This window comes from Coptis chinensis, chromosome 8 (assembly GCF_015680905.1).
Source record: "Coptis chinensis isolate HL-2020 chromosome 8, ASM1568090v1, whole genome shotgun sequence".
Taxonomy (NCBI): domain Eukaryota; kingdom Viridiplantae; phylum Streptophyta; class Magnoliopsida; order Ranunculales; family Ranunculaceae; genus Coptis; species Coptis chinensis.
Window position 1 is genome coordinate 17,348,788 of NC_141463.1, and position 16,750 is coordinate 17,365,537.

Genomic DNA, 16,750 nt, shown 5'->3' on the forward strand with positions numbered 1-16,750 from the left:
CTTACGCCACGCCATCGCCTTCCAAACCGGTCGCCTCAAACTTCAACTTCATAAAGTCGATCCACACCTTCAAGTGCTTTGTGCGATCAAGTAACCTCTCGATAGAGTTGTCCGGTTCTTTCATATTCCCCTTCCGATATCTCGAAATCAATATATGCCTGTATAAATTAGATAAAATCATGATTAATAAAATTTACTGCCTTTGCTTTGTACTAACTAAACAGAGAGAATATAGTAAAATCGTGATAAATACGTATACCACTTCTCTCGCTTTACGGGATTCAGACTCTCGATACCGTGAGGGGTTTAATATCATGTATGATAATCATAGGAATTAGATATTCAGCATATTCAAGATAGACATGCCTTTTGTTTATATTGATTCAACGTTATGCCACGAAAACCTAATCGAGTATCAAGTTTTCCGGATCCTCGGTTTCAACTTCTATTATATTGAAGCCGGGAACCAAACAAACAACATAAACATCAAAACTATTATTTCCTTCACGAAACTAGAAATTCTTCCAATTGAATCCCCAATTAAAGGTGAAGATATAACAAAATTGGATTTTCACTAGTCGATTGCCATGAGAAAGGCTGATTAGATAAACATTTAGTTATCCCCATTCTTCCATGTGTGTTTTGTGTCTTGTGGCGTGTGTACTTGATTCAACAAAGATGTCAAATAGAAATATTTTTTTCACTTTATGAAGAATATCATTTTAAGGCTAATACTGGGTAACAAGAATAAAAGTTTGAGCCTTTGAGAATTATGTTTTACCGTTCAACTGATAAGCCGGCATTAATGCAACCATACTTCCAAATTAGTGCTTCAAAATCATTATTTGTTGTGTTATTCAAGCAATATATAGGTATCAAATAAGCCGTACTTAATCGAACAAATGTAGTTTCTCTTCCTTTTTTAACTATCAATTCTCTACTCCACCCCAAATCCACCCTTGAAAACATATTCAGACATCTTGACTTTTGTGCATTACATATGAAGTTATATTTTTCTAAAAACACAGTTAATTATGTAGACTTTATAATTTCTTTGGCGATCTTATTCACTTGTTTGGTTATAACAAAGGTGTAAAAAGAAATTATTGGTCTCACAAAATTCTGTCCCCTGAGGAGAAAGATTACTGTAATATTTTTTTTTCAAAAAAGACTATTGTAATTGACCTCGATTAAAGGGAACTAAGCAGGGAAAAGAAGCAAAAATTTCCTACCCAACCGATCCATATAGCCCCACAAACCCTATATGTAGATGTGTGAGAGAGGAGGCCAAAACTAATTAGGGCCGTACATAATTATTTTTCTCTCTTCTTCAGATTTTTGTCTTCTTTTCTTATTCAATAACTAAAATATATTTTGAGAGATTATACATTTTAAAAAAACACAAATACCATTTATGTAATTATGGACTACAATCATTGTTTGATTTTCATATTCCAACCTTACCTAAAACTTGATGAAAGCAGTTTCATAATTTATATGTTTGACAATACAACCATAGCAATATTACTTTTAGTTTCAGTAAAAACATTTCAATGATATACAGATGCAAGTGAGTTATACAGATAATTTATATGTTTGACAATACAACCATAGCAATATTATCTTTACGCACCTTCCAAAGAAATTCTGGCATATCCAAAGGTCAAGAGGTTGTGCTATTGCAAGTTCAAATATAGCTCTAGCCATCTCGGTTTAAGCAATGACCTCTCCAATTCAGCATACTTGCTCCGGCATAGCAATTTTCAGGAGCCCATTCCGGTATTTCTCATAGAGAGTTCTACATCGACTAATTTTTCCGAAATGCAGCTCTATCTCGATATATTTTCTTAAATATCTCTTTGTCAAGGCATGAGAGTCGTCGAAAAACCTTACTAAAGAGAAACATATACGACTCAAAGTTATATAAAGAAAACATTAATAATACCTTTGTCTTTTGGGGCTCTTCCAATAGCATTCCCCAAAAGCTTACGTGCACCATCAATATTCTTTTGTCGGATCTCAAATTGGGCGCAAAGTAACCGGATCTTCGAAATGAGAACTTTGAATGGGGAATCAACTTTCAAACATTCTCTCGGTACACAATAATACAGCTTCTTCGAAGTTAGACACCGACATCCGTTTTCTCGATCTTTTGTTATTGGCATCACAAATTGGATCCAATTGATAATATATCCTACGTTATCTCATCGCAATGGATGGACATTCTCGATCTCCAAGGACATAAATGGATAAATACAGGACATAAGGTAATGAATCTTGCAACATTATGCGCACTACGATGCATCAAGTGTAGAGATTTTTCCTACAAGAACTATCTTTACTTTAACCACATCATGGTTAAGAATACGCAAAACAAAAAGACAAAGACTCGCAGCTATTAAACCAAAATTAACGAAGTCTTATGTAGTACCTCTACAAAATTACAGTTTGACTTGAATCAAACAGATACTCGGTTATTACCAATCTTTTGTTCCTAACTTCCTATGATGCGAAACTGCGGCGCATAGTCACATACTTGACATACGCACATTTGTATCATTTGCCGACTAAGAAGACAAATGCATGCAAAAATACATGTGTGTTTGATAAGAGAGAGTACTCAGAGGAAACCATCCTTTCATATCAGTGACTGCCAGTGTTTTAAATGGTTGATTGATCAAGGCTCACAAGGGCACAAGTCAAGAAAGAACTAGAGTACAACTCGATGAGCTCATAACACAAAGTCAATTAACATACAAACCGAAATTCATAGAAGTTATCAAGCAATGCATAGAAGTTACTTATCATCTTTAAGCTCTCTAACAGATAATACCATTAAAGAAAACAGGTGACAATTGACCCTGGTATTAAAAGTACCAATTAGTAAGTTTATGAACGCATAAATACCTATAGACCTCCCTTGTACGCTCCATGTCTTCAGCATCAAGTTCTTCATACAAAGCATACCAACCCACTGGAAAAACCCCCGAAATTGTCCTCGACTCACCATACCAACCCATAACCCAAAACTCCATCTCCTCACCATTCCCAACTAAAAACCCAACACACCCACCTCGAAACCTCGGTAACCCATCCATCTCCACCCACTCATTTTTCTCCACATCATATCTCTCCACTGAACTCATCCTACTTCCAGCTGCCCCAAACATAGCATGTCTAGACCCGCCACCAGCCACAATAATCCCCCCATTGACCGCCACACACGCAAAACTCCCCCGAGCTGATAACATAGGCGATAAACACACCCAAAATTGGTAAACATATCAAACCTATATATCGAGCCGGCGCGATGGGCGGTCCATAGGAAACGACACAAGGTCGAACAACGAGCCACCAATTACGTGTGAGGAGGGCTATCCCCAGCATCAAAAAAATTACTATTAAAGGTGTCCCGGCGTGTCCCACCGTATCGGAAATTAAAAATTAATTATAAAATCCAAATACTCTAAATTACACTGTATAGCAGAACCTGACAACAATATTATCTAGTGTTCAGATTGAATGCAAGCTATGGTTATAAACTTATAACGGTGCTTAAATCAGTTTCTTGACCAATTCCCTTTCATTCAATCTCAAATTTATTGATCAAAGTTTACGGTTTCGTTTTTTATCAAAATTCACGTTTTGTTTCCTGTATAGACTCAAAGATTCGACAACAACAAATACAAAGTGCTATAATAGACTCAAAAACAAAACTTTGATCAGATTAATTTTCAATAGCATCCAAAACATAGACAATTAAATAAAAACGAAAAAATAATATTACCTTTATTTTCTTGCTCGCGAGAGAGAGAGAGAGAGAGCTGGAAAGCGAACATGAGAACGACACCAGACGAGAGATGGGTGAGGAGCGCGCGTGGTGCAATAAAACGCCGGTGAGAAGTTGGGAGGAAGAACGCGCGGTTACGAGACAGAGTTTTTCTTTTCTGTTTTTTTTCTTCTGGTTTTTTTTCTTGTTTAACCTAAGTGATGAGTACGAAGGATTTAAACGACCTTCAGTTTCTATTTCTATTCTCTTTCTATTCCTTTTCATTCTAGGTTTAGTAAGTTAGTTGTTTTTGGGAGAGGGAACTTAAAAATACAACCGCGCGCCCAAAATCATGACTTTGAGATTCATGGCATACGAAGTAATTATTCGTACTCGTACTCATACTCGTGTGATCGTGTGGCTTATTTATTTCGATAATTTGTTAATTTTTGTTTTCGATATTTTTACACCCAGAAGTGACACATCAAGGCAAACCACTAGTGTCACTTCCAAATAATGGGACACAAAAAATAAAATTACTTGTGTTACTTTTCCTAGAAGTAGCACATCAGCCCTCGTTCTATAAAAAAGTGACACATCAAAACTCTGTGTGTCACTTTTTTCTAGTAAGTGACACAAAACAAAAAAAATAAGTGACACAAAAAGCCCTTATTTTAGTAGTGACGTCACCCAAGTAAGTTTGTGCGTGTGTGTTATGCTCAAGTAACGCCACACATGAGGGGGCATGTTGAGATGTTTACTCCCTTATTGGATAGGTTAAGCTTTCATAAAAGTATATAAATTCTATGGCCTCTTCACTCGTAACCAATTGGTTTTGACTTTTGAGTTAGATGTCCATATTTAATATAGAAATAACACAATTTGAACAAAAAAATTTCATTGAAGATAGTCTAACAATGAAATGGATATATTCTACAAACCAACATGGAAGCATTTTAAGTAAGAAAGCAAGGACTATGTTCATAGAAAAGAATAGGTAAAAGCATGTTTTGGCTCACCAGCTATTTCTTTTCGGGGTGCACATAGAAGAGTCAGGTTGACTGAGAAAGGAAAAACACGACATTGACCACTATATATGACAGTGTCTCCTCTTATTCTATAAATTCTCTCCAGTATCTTCGTGCCCGGATCGTAACAAAATAACTCCCCCAGGTTACCAGTAAAGAGCATATCTGAAGTTGGATGAAATGCAAAAACTAAAATCCAAGACAAATCAAATGGCAATACTGGATGTTTGTAGCAGTAATCGAGGGAGATTTTGTTCTTTACGACCCATTCTTTAGTGTCACCTCTCTAAACAAGCATCCAAACTCCTAAATTTGAGCTTTCATCGGTCCAAGAATAATGCAGAATACCCTGAGACACCCCTAAACACCCAATGCGATCACCTGGCACCCGATATCCGGAAGTTTGATTGCTCGAGAATCTATCTGTTGTAAATCAATTATCACCATATTTCCAGACATGGATAGCTTATACAACAATCCATCTAAAAAAAACATAATGCGGGGACCAAAAGGATTTAGCAACACAAAGATCCAAATCTAAATTATATACCGACCATTTGCAAGTAGCTTGAGAGTAAATATTGAATCTTGGATATGAGCCTGATACATGTACAACTTTGGAATGAGGATCAAAGAACAAAGCACCATCCGGAGGGACATGACTCCGAAGTGAATTAGGGGTAGCAATATACTGCTTTGTGGAAGGGTTACAGACATAAAATTGCGCATAGAAGATCGATCAAAGAAGAGAAGCATTCTGCTGCAACAATCGAGTAAACTATTTAGACAAGGATCAAAAGGTAGCCTTCTACCAAGACAAGATTGTACCAAAGAGGTATTTGGTGATCCTAACTTTTCACATAAAGAATTTTTGCAAGCAAAACTCCAAGGACTTTTTTTTTATTCCAGTGTCAGTAAGAAACCTGCGAGTGTTGAAAAACAAACCATACACTGGAAATGATGTTATCTTTGAAATACATATATTAGAAATCACGTGGTGCCATAACCTAGATACAGATTGGCAACCAATCATATGTTTTATAGGCAATCTGCTTATGATATCCGCCAATATATCATCATCTAAATCAGTGATCCTAGTAATGGATGAAGAAGAAATTGTGGGTTTATGTTTCTTTAATGTGAACATCTCAGACATATCTCTCTAGACAAACGAAGTTTGTACCACATTCAAACAATCCAATCAATGAAAGCCAACATTAGTAAATAATACCAAAACACATGTACCCAATATAAAATCTATAACCAACAGTGGTCCAACACTATGGTGCCAAACTTTCAAATTATTTCTAAAAATATGGGGTGATGAAATTCATTTTGGCACTATGTAAGTACGTTACCATGTTATGTTATCAAGTAGTAAACCAATATATATACCAGCAACCACAAACCATGTTATCTGTTGGGAGTAATGTTGACCCTCACATATAGTATCAATGCATATATGTGTACAATAAAGAGAGACGACATTACAAGCACAAAAAAATGAAAAAAAATAAAATAATAGTAATCTAATCTTGATAGTTGACACTTGACACTACTCTGATGAAAAGCAAAAACAATGCGATCAGACTTCTTTTGAAAATGGGCAAGAGACTCTACATAGACAAAACACCTTGTTAAGTAGTAGTAGTTGCAATATGAGTGACAATACGACATTACACGACATGAGGAAAATAAAAGAAGAGTGCCAACATTATATCACTTAATGGTTCATAAATAAATTACCCATGCAGAAGCATAACGTTTTGTCAAGTAACAAAATAACAGTTCTTGCACTGGTTTGGTGTACTTTTTTCGTTCCCTCAATTCTTGATCATTTTGCTACAGGTGTTTATGCTAAACAAAAACATGGTCCATTAGTTAATAGGCCCGATGAAAAAGGCCTACTACTTAGTTTATTTGCAATCTGTTGCTCCGTCCTTTTTCTCCAGCTTTAGGCCCTGTTTCAACATGAATTGCCCAACCTGTAGAAGGGATAAGACCTTACATACCAGGTCTTAGTGTTTGGTCTGGTCCATTTTATGAATTGGGGCCATAACTAATGAGTAGAGTATAAACTGGGTTGATTGTGAAACCAGAAAAACCGTGTATAGTGGATATTTGGGTTTAGGTGAGATAACGTAATACATGAGAGAAATACAAGAGAGAGAAAACATTTTTTTATTATTCATTCGGGTTATACGCTCAAAAGATCGAGCCTTCTTCTTCACCCACTCATTTTCTTCTCTCACAAATTCCTCCCTCCACCTTTCCAAAATAAAATTATAAATCAGAAACAGAGCAAACAACCAAAAAAAAGAAAAAAAAAACGGTCTATGGCTTCTTCTTCTTCACCGTCTCTATTCCGATCGACCGACCACCGCTTTGATCCTTCCATGAAATTATGTTGAATTGTAGTTTGCCAATTGCAAACAGGTTCTAGAGTAAATATTTTTGGAGTATCCACCACTTGTTTTCCATACCCTAAACCATATGGTTGAGTACTACCGAATTTCACATGGCCAAACAGAGCCTTAGCAAATATGGTTCATGGTTGTTTGGCGTATACAACCACTTAACTAACCAATCTGCTATTTTTGTTTTCATATGTTGTGCTCTGCCTGAAGCCTGAAGTGCCGATGCTCTTAATAACGTCCATAACTGTATAACACAAAATTTGAGATTCAGTTTCATTTCTTTGACGAAATTTCCAGGCAAACCAGATATCACAAGTACAATATAAGAGCAAGTAATTGGCGCATGTATATATCATGATTCTCAGGCAAACCAAATATCAAAACTACAATATAAGAGCAAGTAATTGGCGCATGTATATATCATGATTCTCATTTTCAAAAGTTTAATGATATCATAGTAATATATAAGATGATAATTGTAGAGGCGAATTCCTAACTGAAAACCACTGATTCAATCCTCGCGACTGACTTTCAACATTATCGAATTAGAAATAGGGAAGGAAAAAGATTAGCTTTTAACAGATGAGGCACTTTTCTTCTTAGAAAACCAAATGCTACTACTGCTACCGGAGTAAATTCACTTGTTCTTCTACGCTAGAAACCATGCCAGGTGACGAAAACTGTTAAGTCTCTAACAGACAACAATCTCTTTACTATGAAATAAAGTGAGAAATATCCTGCCACTTCTTACAATTAAGCTTGAACGACACCTCTGTACATAAAAAACCATTCGAAAAGAAGGGTCACATTCATGGTAACACTATAATTTGTAACGAAACACTGAACCCTCATCATCGAGAAAGACTACATGGTAATTTTGATTCTTCTCACTGTCATCCCAAATGAAGTCTCTGATTATGCCACCTTGACACCTTCTAACTCATAAACCATATATCAGGAGACAACTCAGACAAGAGAGGAGCATTCTTGGCAATCGTTTTTACCACCCTATAATATCCCTGACAAACCTCTCTGACAGGTTTCTAAGTTCTAACATACAGTAACAAACGCTTATGAATGATGCTCATAACTTGCAGAATACCCAAATCCGAAAGACAATATTGGACACTACACTCCGCTTAAAATCCCCAAGCCTTTAACTATTACAAAGTTGAAGTAAGGACGTAAGCACCGCATCTGTTGGCTTTGAAGGCTGCGCTTCCCTTTTCAACCAAGCGACTGCCTTCTACAGTGATTTCATTAAACACTCTTACATCAAGAAACTTACTCCTAAACAAAACCAGCAAACTGCAGATTATCTGTACCCAATAGTCCAATACCATTCCAACCGGCCTCAAGCCTGGTTCTGGTGTACCAAGAGATATCTTATTGTCTTACTGTACAGTGTTAAATCTGTCAATTTTTATCAGTATAGATATTGTTGTATCATTTCTCTAATCCTGCTTACCAATGTTATAAACTTAGCTATTTTTTAGGCACCTTGATGCATCAAACTCACAATGATACACCATATCACAGTTACACCTTATCACAGTGGAGGAATTAATCCTGAAAATAATATAGCATATCGACATCAAAAAGATTAAGGAAATCAAAAGGGTATCTTTTTAAGTATTGAAAGCAAATAATATGATCTATTTACGAAGAGCAACTATACAGAAATAGAAAGGTCTGTTAGGACACAAAATGCACTCTAACAAATAAGTTAATAGAGAATACTAATATCTGAAGCATAAGACATTAAGATCGTTAGGTAAAGTATAGATCGATTGATTCGATTCCATTTCAAACAACACTAAAGACCTTGATAAGAAGGTTATCATCCCATATTACATAACTAGCACTACATATTAGATAAAGTTTAAGTACTAGTAAGGACCATATTCTCTTTGCTGACTAGCTGTTTCACCATATAGGAATGGTAGCAGGCAACTCAAGTTGTGAGTTGCATAGAAGGTCTGAAGCATATGTTAATATTGAAAGAATAAAGACACACAGTATAAGACAAGTAAAGCAGAAACTTTTCGGACTTCACATTTAAATGGTATGTGTAAGAGATATTCACATTTAAACTTTTCTGCAGATCAACTGTCTGCCAAATCATTAATAACAGCCTTAAACCAGCTTCAGGCCCTACCAAGAGATAACTTACTATATTGAGTAAAGTATATCGTTTTTATCATACTAGATCTTGTTTGTATAAGAGGGTATTTAGTTATGTCCGTGTAGATGCTTAGAAATTGTTTCATTCATCTCATCCTCCTACACAAACATATAAGAAATTGCTTCTTACTAAAGCTACAAAGTTTGTTATTTTTTGGGATACTGATGCATCAAATTTACGACAATTATGCCATATTCAGTACATGTATTTACGGAAAAAAAATTTAAAGAGCACAAGGACAGCCAAAAAGGTTAAGGAAACCAAACAGGTTTCTTTGGATTTTGAAATGCATATACTCTATATTATTTACCACACATAATGCATCTAACAAATACGTGAACACGGGAATCTGCAGCACAAGTATACTCAGGTAAAGTACACGTCAAAACGATTCTCAAACTACAGTTGAGACCAAGATAAGATATATCATCCCATAGTTCATAACTAGCAATCCATATTAGAAAAGAATAGTGTACTGGTGTAAAAACTAAGGACCATAATTCTATTTGTTACTCAAATGCTTCACCATGTAAATAGTTATGAAAAACAGGGCAAAACTTGAATAGGCATAAAAGTTTCTACCATTTGTGGATACTGAAACAATAAAGACACAAAGAGTAAGACATAAGCAGACAGAAACTTTTTCTCAATTCACATCTAAATGGCTTAAATTCAATAACTACTAAATAGATATAATCTTAGAAGAATATAAGAATTGCTTGACATCTATATAACAAATTGTTCGAGGTACAAAGACATAATAACCGACAGGCTAATTACTACGAAAAACATTACAGAGAAACTATCACTTGAAATCTCAACACAGCCAGTAAATATGTATTACGGAGCTTCGCCCCAAAGGTCATACTCCAAGCTAAGACTTCCAGAAAGACAGATAAACTGAAAAGATCATAGTAGCAATTCTTTCCTTGCATTACCTTGTCATCCAGTAAATGATGTTGATCATTGGAGTTAAAGTCCAAAGTTACACATCTGCACAAACTCCATCTCATAATCAACATACTTTGTCCACAGTGGCCGGAACTGGTTCATTGCAATATCTAGCCACGGTTTCATGTTCCCATTGTAATGTACAACTGCAGCATTGTTGATCTCATCCATGCTTATGCTTGGATTGTACCCAAGCCCCAGAACATGCCATGATTTGTCAAGTGGCTTCGTTGTTGAGTAGAATGTGATCAATCCTGGTGGGAGTGTCCCCAATTTCCATAAAGTCCGATTCTCATTCTAATCATCAAGAGAAATAAAATTTAGAACTTTCGCAATTAGAGCACTCATTGCAACTACTATGGTACATAAAAAAAAAAGCAAACTATATTCAATAGGATGAGGCCTGAAGGAGAAATTACCTGTGTCTGCCAATAATGATACTGTTCTGTGCATGCCTCCTTTCTCCACGCATCAAGATCAAAGAAATTCATTCCATAAGCCCAAGCACAAGCCTTGGGATTAAACCGCTCTCTAATGAGAGGATGAGAAAAGTTCATATACTGTGCATAGCGATGGAACGATCCAAAACAAGTTTCAACTGCTCCATTCACCTTTCCATCCATATCAATCTTCCACAATCCCGTCAAATCACGTTGCACAACCACATCATCATCCAAGAACAGAATCCTATGCAACTTGGGGTACATCTCAGGAAGGTAAAACCGAAGGTGATTCAACATAGACAAGTACTTGGGGTTCCTAAATTTCAAGTTATTAGCATCCTTGGTCGCATTCTCAGCCCTATTCTCAAAATAAAACTTCTGCAAATTTGCCGACTCAAGCTGTCGCAAAACAGGCACATAAGACGAATTCAAAAAAGTATAATCCTCCACTGCTTTCACTTCAACATGAGCACCCCCACCAGCCGGCCTCATAATAAACCAAACCTGCATTGCCGCCAAATTCATCCTATCCGTAACCACATGAAAAACGTGTTTCCACGGCTCCAACGCATTCTTAACTGCCGAATTAACCACCACGGACGCCGCAATCACATTATCTGAAAAAATAGCATAATGATAAAGATTCGGATCTTCAAACTCCGGCTTCCCCCCATTATCAACATACTTTTCCGGATGCGCAATCCTCTCCTCAACAAGTCTCATAGCAAGACAATGCAAACTTTTCGGTATAGATTTCGCCGCAATCAAACTAGAAAACGCCCCTTGTTTTTTCGCCTTGGTCAACTGCTCATTCACGGCAAAAATCGTATCCTTAAGCTTCTGAATCTTCAACTGATTATCGAAACTCTCCTTCGCTTCCGATATCAATTGTCGCGCAGTTTTCACCCTATCTTTAACTTCTTTTTCAAATTGTTTCAACAAGTCTTCTTCAATTGAACTTTCAGTATCAAACAATGCCGATTTATAAGTGGGTCTCGAAGTCAAATCGACAAAGTTTCTAATCAAATCCTCAAATACCCTCAACTGCTTAGAGTTTTCAAGCTTCAATTTTCTAGCATAAGCAGCATAGGCATTAACAAGGGCAATATGGTCATTAGCTTGTTTCTGTATTAGATCTAGTCTCGTTTTTAATGGATCAGATTTTAATGCTAGAAATGATCTTCGTACATAACTATGAACATGGCCTTCTTCAGATTTCAAAATAACATTCTGCAAAAAATTAAAATGAGATTTGTAAAATTAACGGACAGGATTTAATGTGTGTAAGATAATAAAGTAGAGTGAGACTTACTGGATCAGTTGTAGTTGTTGTTGGAGAAGAAGTTGTTGTGTAAAAGAGAAATGAGGAAATTGCTGCTAGGAAAAGAAGTGTGAATATTGCTGAGATTATAATCCTGTAGGTTATGATGTTTGTTCCTTTTGTTGATCCTGGTCCAGTGGTCGTTCGACCACTCCGGGATCCAATTGCCATGATGTGGGAGTAATAATCCAATGGTTGAGATTTGATATGAGATCTGGGATTTTTTTATTTTTTTGTTTCCGAGTGTGATGAGAAGCCCCTGGAAGAATGAAGGGGAATGAGGAAGGGAGTGTTTTTTTTTGGGTTTAAGTGATCAAATGTTGAACTGTTGAACTAATTTTCCTTAAATAATGCACCGCCAGATTGCCAGTGTGGAATTGTGGGACCAATGAGAGAGAAAGATTTTCATTTTTTTCGTTTCTGTTTTCCTTAATTCCCGCTGCATTAGAGGAAATTTTAGTTGCACCTCAACCCTCAAGTGTAAGATCACGCACCTGATTTGACATGTCGAGCACCATGTCGGTAGATATATTCATCGTTAGCATTAGCAAGTAGGAAATTCGGATAACTCACTTTTTCAGTTTTTCGGATTGAGAAAATAAAATTGATTGTTACTGTGCGTTATTAGAAGTTCAGAGCCAGCAGGCCCACACGGAGTCCATTTTAGGAAAGACCGAGTGAATGTGGTGTGAGTGTGTGGCTGTATCCTGTGAGATAGCGCCAAGGATGAGAACGGTGTATTTACCACTCCTTTAGACCAGATCCAAGCGTATGTAACTCAGGTATCAGCATCTACTCCTAAGAGCAAGTCCAATGGAGAGCTGTTAAATTGGGCTGTTAAAAGATGTCATATAGTTTTTTTAGCTTGCCCAGCTAAATTTGACACCCCAAAATAAAAAAATCAATCTAACTGCGTTTTCTGTTTTAAAGTGCTAAATAATACGGACGACATAGTTTTTGCTGTCCGTCCATTATTTTGTAACTTAAGTTGAATTTTTTTGACGACACACGTTTACGTTGTCTGCAGTCGAATTTTTTACCTGGACGGCGAAAACTATGCCGTCCATCTCCCGAACTTATTATAACAGCTGCTAGCGAAGGTCTTAACTTTGGTTGGGTTTTTGACTCCTTCCAAATTTAAGACCCTTTTAGCAGCCCTATTGGAATGATATTTTTGTGGTTGGGGTGCTATATTTGCCTTTAGCAGCCATATAGCCCTCTATTGGACTTGTTCTAAGAGCATTCCCAATGCAAGTCACTATGAGGGAAAATAGGGACTTGTCACCCTTATGGAACCTAAAACCCTTGTCCAATACAAGGGTGACAATAAGGGTAGCTTGTAACTTAGTGACAATGAGAGTAGCACTTGCTACCGAGATTGTTATTGAGTTGTGAGTTTCGGACATAATCTTTTATTCCGTCTCGTGTGTTTTTTCCAAATGGAATGAAATATTCTGTCCCATTGTGTTTTTTTGGAATTTTTTTTTCCGTTTTTTTTAACTTTGGGCCGGGATATTTCATTCCATCCGGCGCGTTTTTTTCGATATTTATATTCAGACGGAATAACACATTCCGTCCGAAATTTATAGTTACCTCTGCATTGGGCAACCATTGGCAGTTTTTCACCAGAAAGGTAGCAAAGACATGAAATAGGTGAAAAATTATTGCTTGCATTGGGAATACTCTAATCGTTCTAATAGCCCCATTATTTTCAACTTAAACAAAATTTTGACATTTTTTTTCTAGAATGCAAAACCTGTTTTAAATGAGATCAGCAACTTGGACAAATCAAATGTTGGCGGGTTTCACATCTAGTATCATCACCCAAAGATTTTACAAACTGAGCTAGTTGCCACTTGCGATGTTTTGACATTTCAATGTACATTATGACGAATAAATATAATTTATTAAATAATTTAGGAAATGTAATACCCAATTTCTTTTTAGGGAAATTGAAAAAAAAAAGTAAAGTTTTTATTACTACCAAATTTTTCTCAAAGGATTTCATTTATTAACTTTCGAGATAATTCTAATACTCTCATTTTAGGTTTAGCACAAAGACGCTAAACTAAACAGTTGCCTGGCTAATATTTTTTTCCCGATAATCACTGATCTATTATAAACTTAAACTTCAAGATACATTGGTTCATATAACAAACAAGATAGTGGACGTGGAGGCTCCATTCCTGAAAAACTCATAGCCTATTTAGCTATTGAGTGGGCCTCCCCATTCAAGTTTCTACTAATCCACTTGAAAACTACAAGGAAATCAAATTCAGATTTTAAAACACTAATGTTCTGCAAAATGGGAATATAATTCCAGTCAGTAGGTGGCAGGTCCTTTTCTAAGGCTTCTGCAATAGTCTTGTTATCTCCATAGATGAAAATTGTTTCTGGGGACAAAACTAATTGTCGCAGCATCTTGCAAGAAAGTTCTGTAGCTATATACTCAGCTTCCATAGCATTATTTGCTTTGAACTTTGTAAAACTAGCTCCCAAGACTGCTCCTTGCACAAAGCTCCAGCAGCTCCTTTACATGACACCCTATCATAACTAGCATCATAAAATATATATGGACAAGTATGAGTAAATAAATTATTGTGTTGGGAAGCAGAAACAATAATTGTCGCGTCATCACTCATGAAAGCCTCCAGATTAGTGTTCCAGGAGGAATTTGAGTTGTGCCAGATAGTTCTCATGTTAAAAACTCCCCTCTCAAATTTCACATAGTTTATGTGTTTCCATATCTCATATAGAAAGCAAAGACAGAATAGTCCCCTTCTATTGAGATCCTCACAATCAGTTTCCATCCAACTAATAAAGAGTTCTATCCATTGCCTACAGTCAGTGTATATGTGATCTGCTACTCTGAGAGAAACAGTGGATGCAAACCACACAACTTTGATCCACTCACATTCAAAGAATAAATGATAATCTAATTCCAGATGCTTGTAATAGAAACAACATGTTAGATCACTATTAAATTTTCTGTTAAGAAGTTTATCTCCAGTAGAGAGATAATGAAGATAGAGCTTCCAAATAAAAAGCTGCAGACTAGCATTTACTCTAAGCTTCCAAATAAGCTTCACAGTTCTGAAATTTAAAGTAGAGCAATGTGCTTGATTCTCATGCTTGCTGATAAGATGATAAACACTTTTAACATAAAACTCACCCTTTCTATTACCAAGCCATCTTAAACTATCAGAAGTGACACATGGCCTAAGATGAATTCTACTAATGATGTTTTTGATAAAGGTTGGAAACAATTCTCCAATCCTAGTAAGATTCCAAGACTGAGAGGCTGGAAGGATGAGGTGTTTGACATAAAGATGGTGTAGAGTGGTATCATTTGGTTTGAAATCATCTAAAGGCAAAGGTTTACCATTGAGAGAGAGCCACTTGTCATAAAAAGGAATATCTTTGATCCATCACCCATAGACCAACATGAGTTATCCGAGATAAATTGCAAGTATCTACATACTCCCCTCCGAAAATAAGAACAGTCATAAGGTAGTTTATCAACATCTTTTAGCCTCCACCAGTTACTATATGTAGCTCTAAAGAAAGATGCCCATAAGGAATCTGAACCTTTAAGTAACTTCCAGCCATGCTTTTCAAGGAGTGCAGCATTCATGTCTCTTGATTTTCTAAAGCCCATGTCCCCCATAGATTTAGGAAGACACAACTTATCCTAGCTTGCAGTGTGAACTGACTTAGAATCTTCTCTTCCATTCCACCAAAAGTCTTTGGCTAACCGATCTAACTTATCACATACCTTGATTGGAATATGGTAAGTGCTCATAGTATAGATTAGTATAGCCTGTGCCACTGTCTTCACAAGTATTCCCCTTCCTACCTGAGACAAAACTTTAGCCTTCCACCCAAAAATCTTCCTTTGAACTTTATCTACTAAGAAATCAAAATTCTCACTTCTGTTAGCAGACAAGACAATAGGTACTCCCAAATATTTTTCGTTCTCATTGAAAGTTCTAACATTCCACAATCTCTTAAGAAGAACTTGACGATCATGATGCACATTTGAACTAAAAAAGATGCTTAATTTGTCCCAATTTACTACTTGACTAGATGCCAGGCAATATTTATCAATGATACTTTTCATACACTCTGCCTCATTTACTGTAGCTTTGCAGAAAATTATTAAGTCATCTGCATATAGGAGGTGAGTGAAAGGTATAGAGGATGGCTTGAGTTTAATACCATGTATATTTCCATTGGTTTCTTCTTGAAGAAAAAGTCTTGACAATGCTTCTGAAACCAAGATGAAAAGATAAGGTGATATGGGATCACCTTGCTTCAAACCTCTAAAGGGGAAAACCTTGCTCAAGGGAGCACCATTAAGGAGAACATTATATGAAACTGTTGCTATGCATTCATTTATAAGCTGCCTAGCTGTAGGAGAGAAACCTAGCTTATCTAAAGTGAGAGCAATAAAGCGGCACTCCACTCAATCAAAAGCCTTGGCCATATCAAGCTTGATAGCCATCCATCATTGATTTTTCTTTTTCATCTTCTTCATAGAATGGAAAATTTCACTAGCCAGGGCTTTGATATGGCTAATAAAAGTTGCAAAAAACTGAAACTGAAAGAGGTAAACAACAACAGATGAGGAGATGTT

At 36.4% G+C, this 16,750-nt stretch overlaps 1 protein-coding gene across 1 annotated transcript; it reads right to left on the reverse strand.

Moving 5' to 3' along the window:
• Positions 1-10,097: 10,097 nt before the first annotated feature.
• On the reverse strand, positions 10,098-12,701 carry LOC147480261 (galacturonosyltransferase 8-like). The gene is made up of 3 exons (XM_086576771.1): positions 12,106-12,701; positions 10,770-12,023; positions 10,098-10,647 (listed from the first exon to the last, which is right to left on the reverse strand). The coding sequence occupies exons 1-3, from the start codon at positions 12,283-12,285 to the stop codon at positions 10,372-10,374; spliced, it is 1,710 nt and encodes a 569-aa protein (XP_086432897.1). The 5' UTR covers positions 12,286-12,701; the 3' UTR covers positions 10,098-10,371.
• Between the last annotated feature and the right edge of the window lie 4,049 nt (positions 12,702-16,750).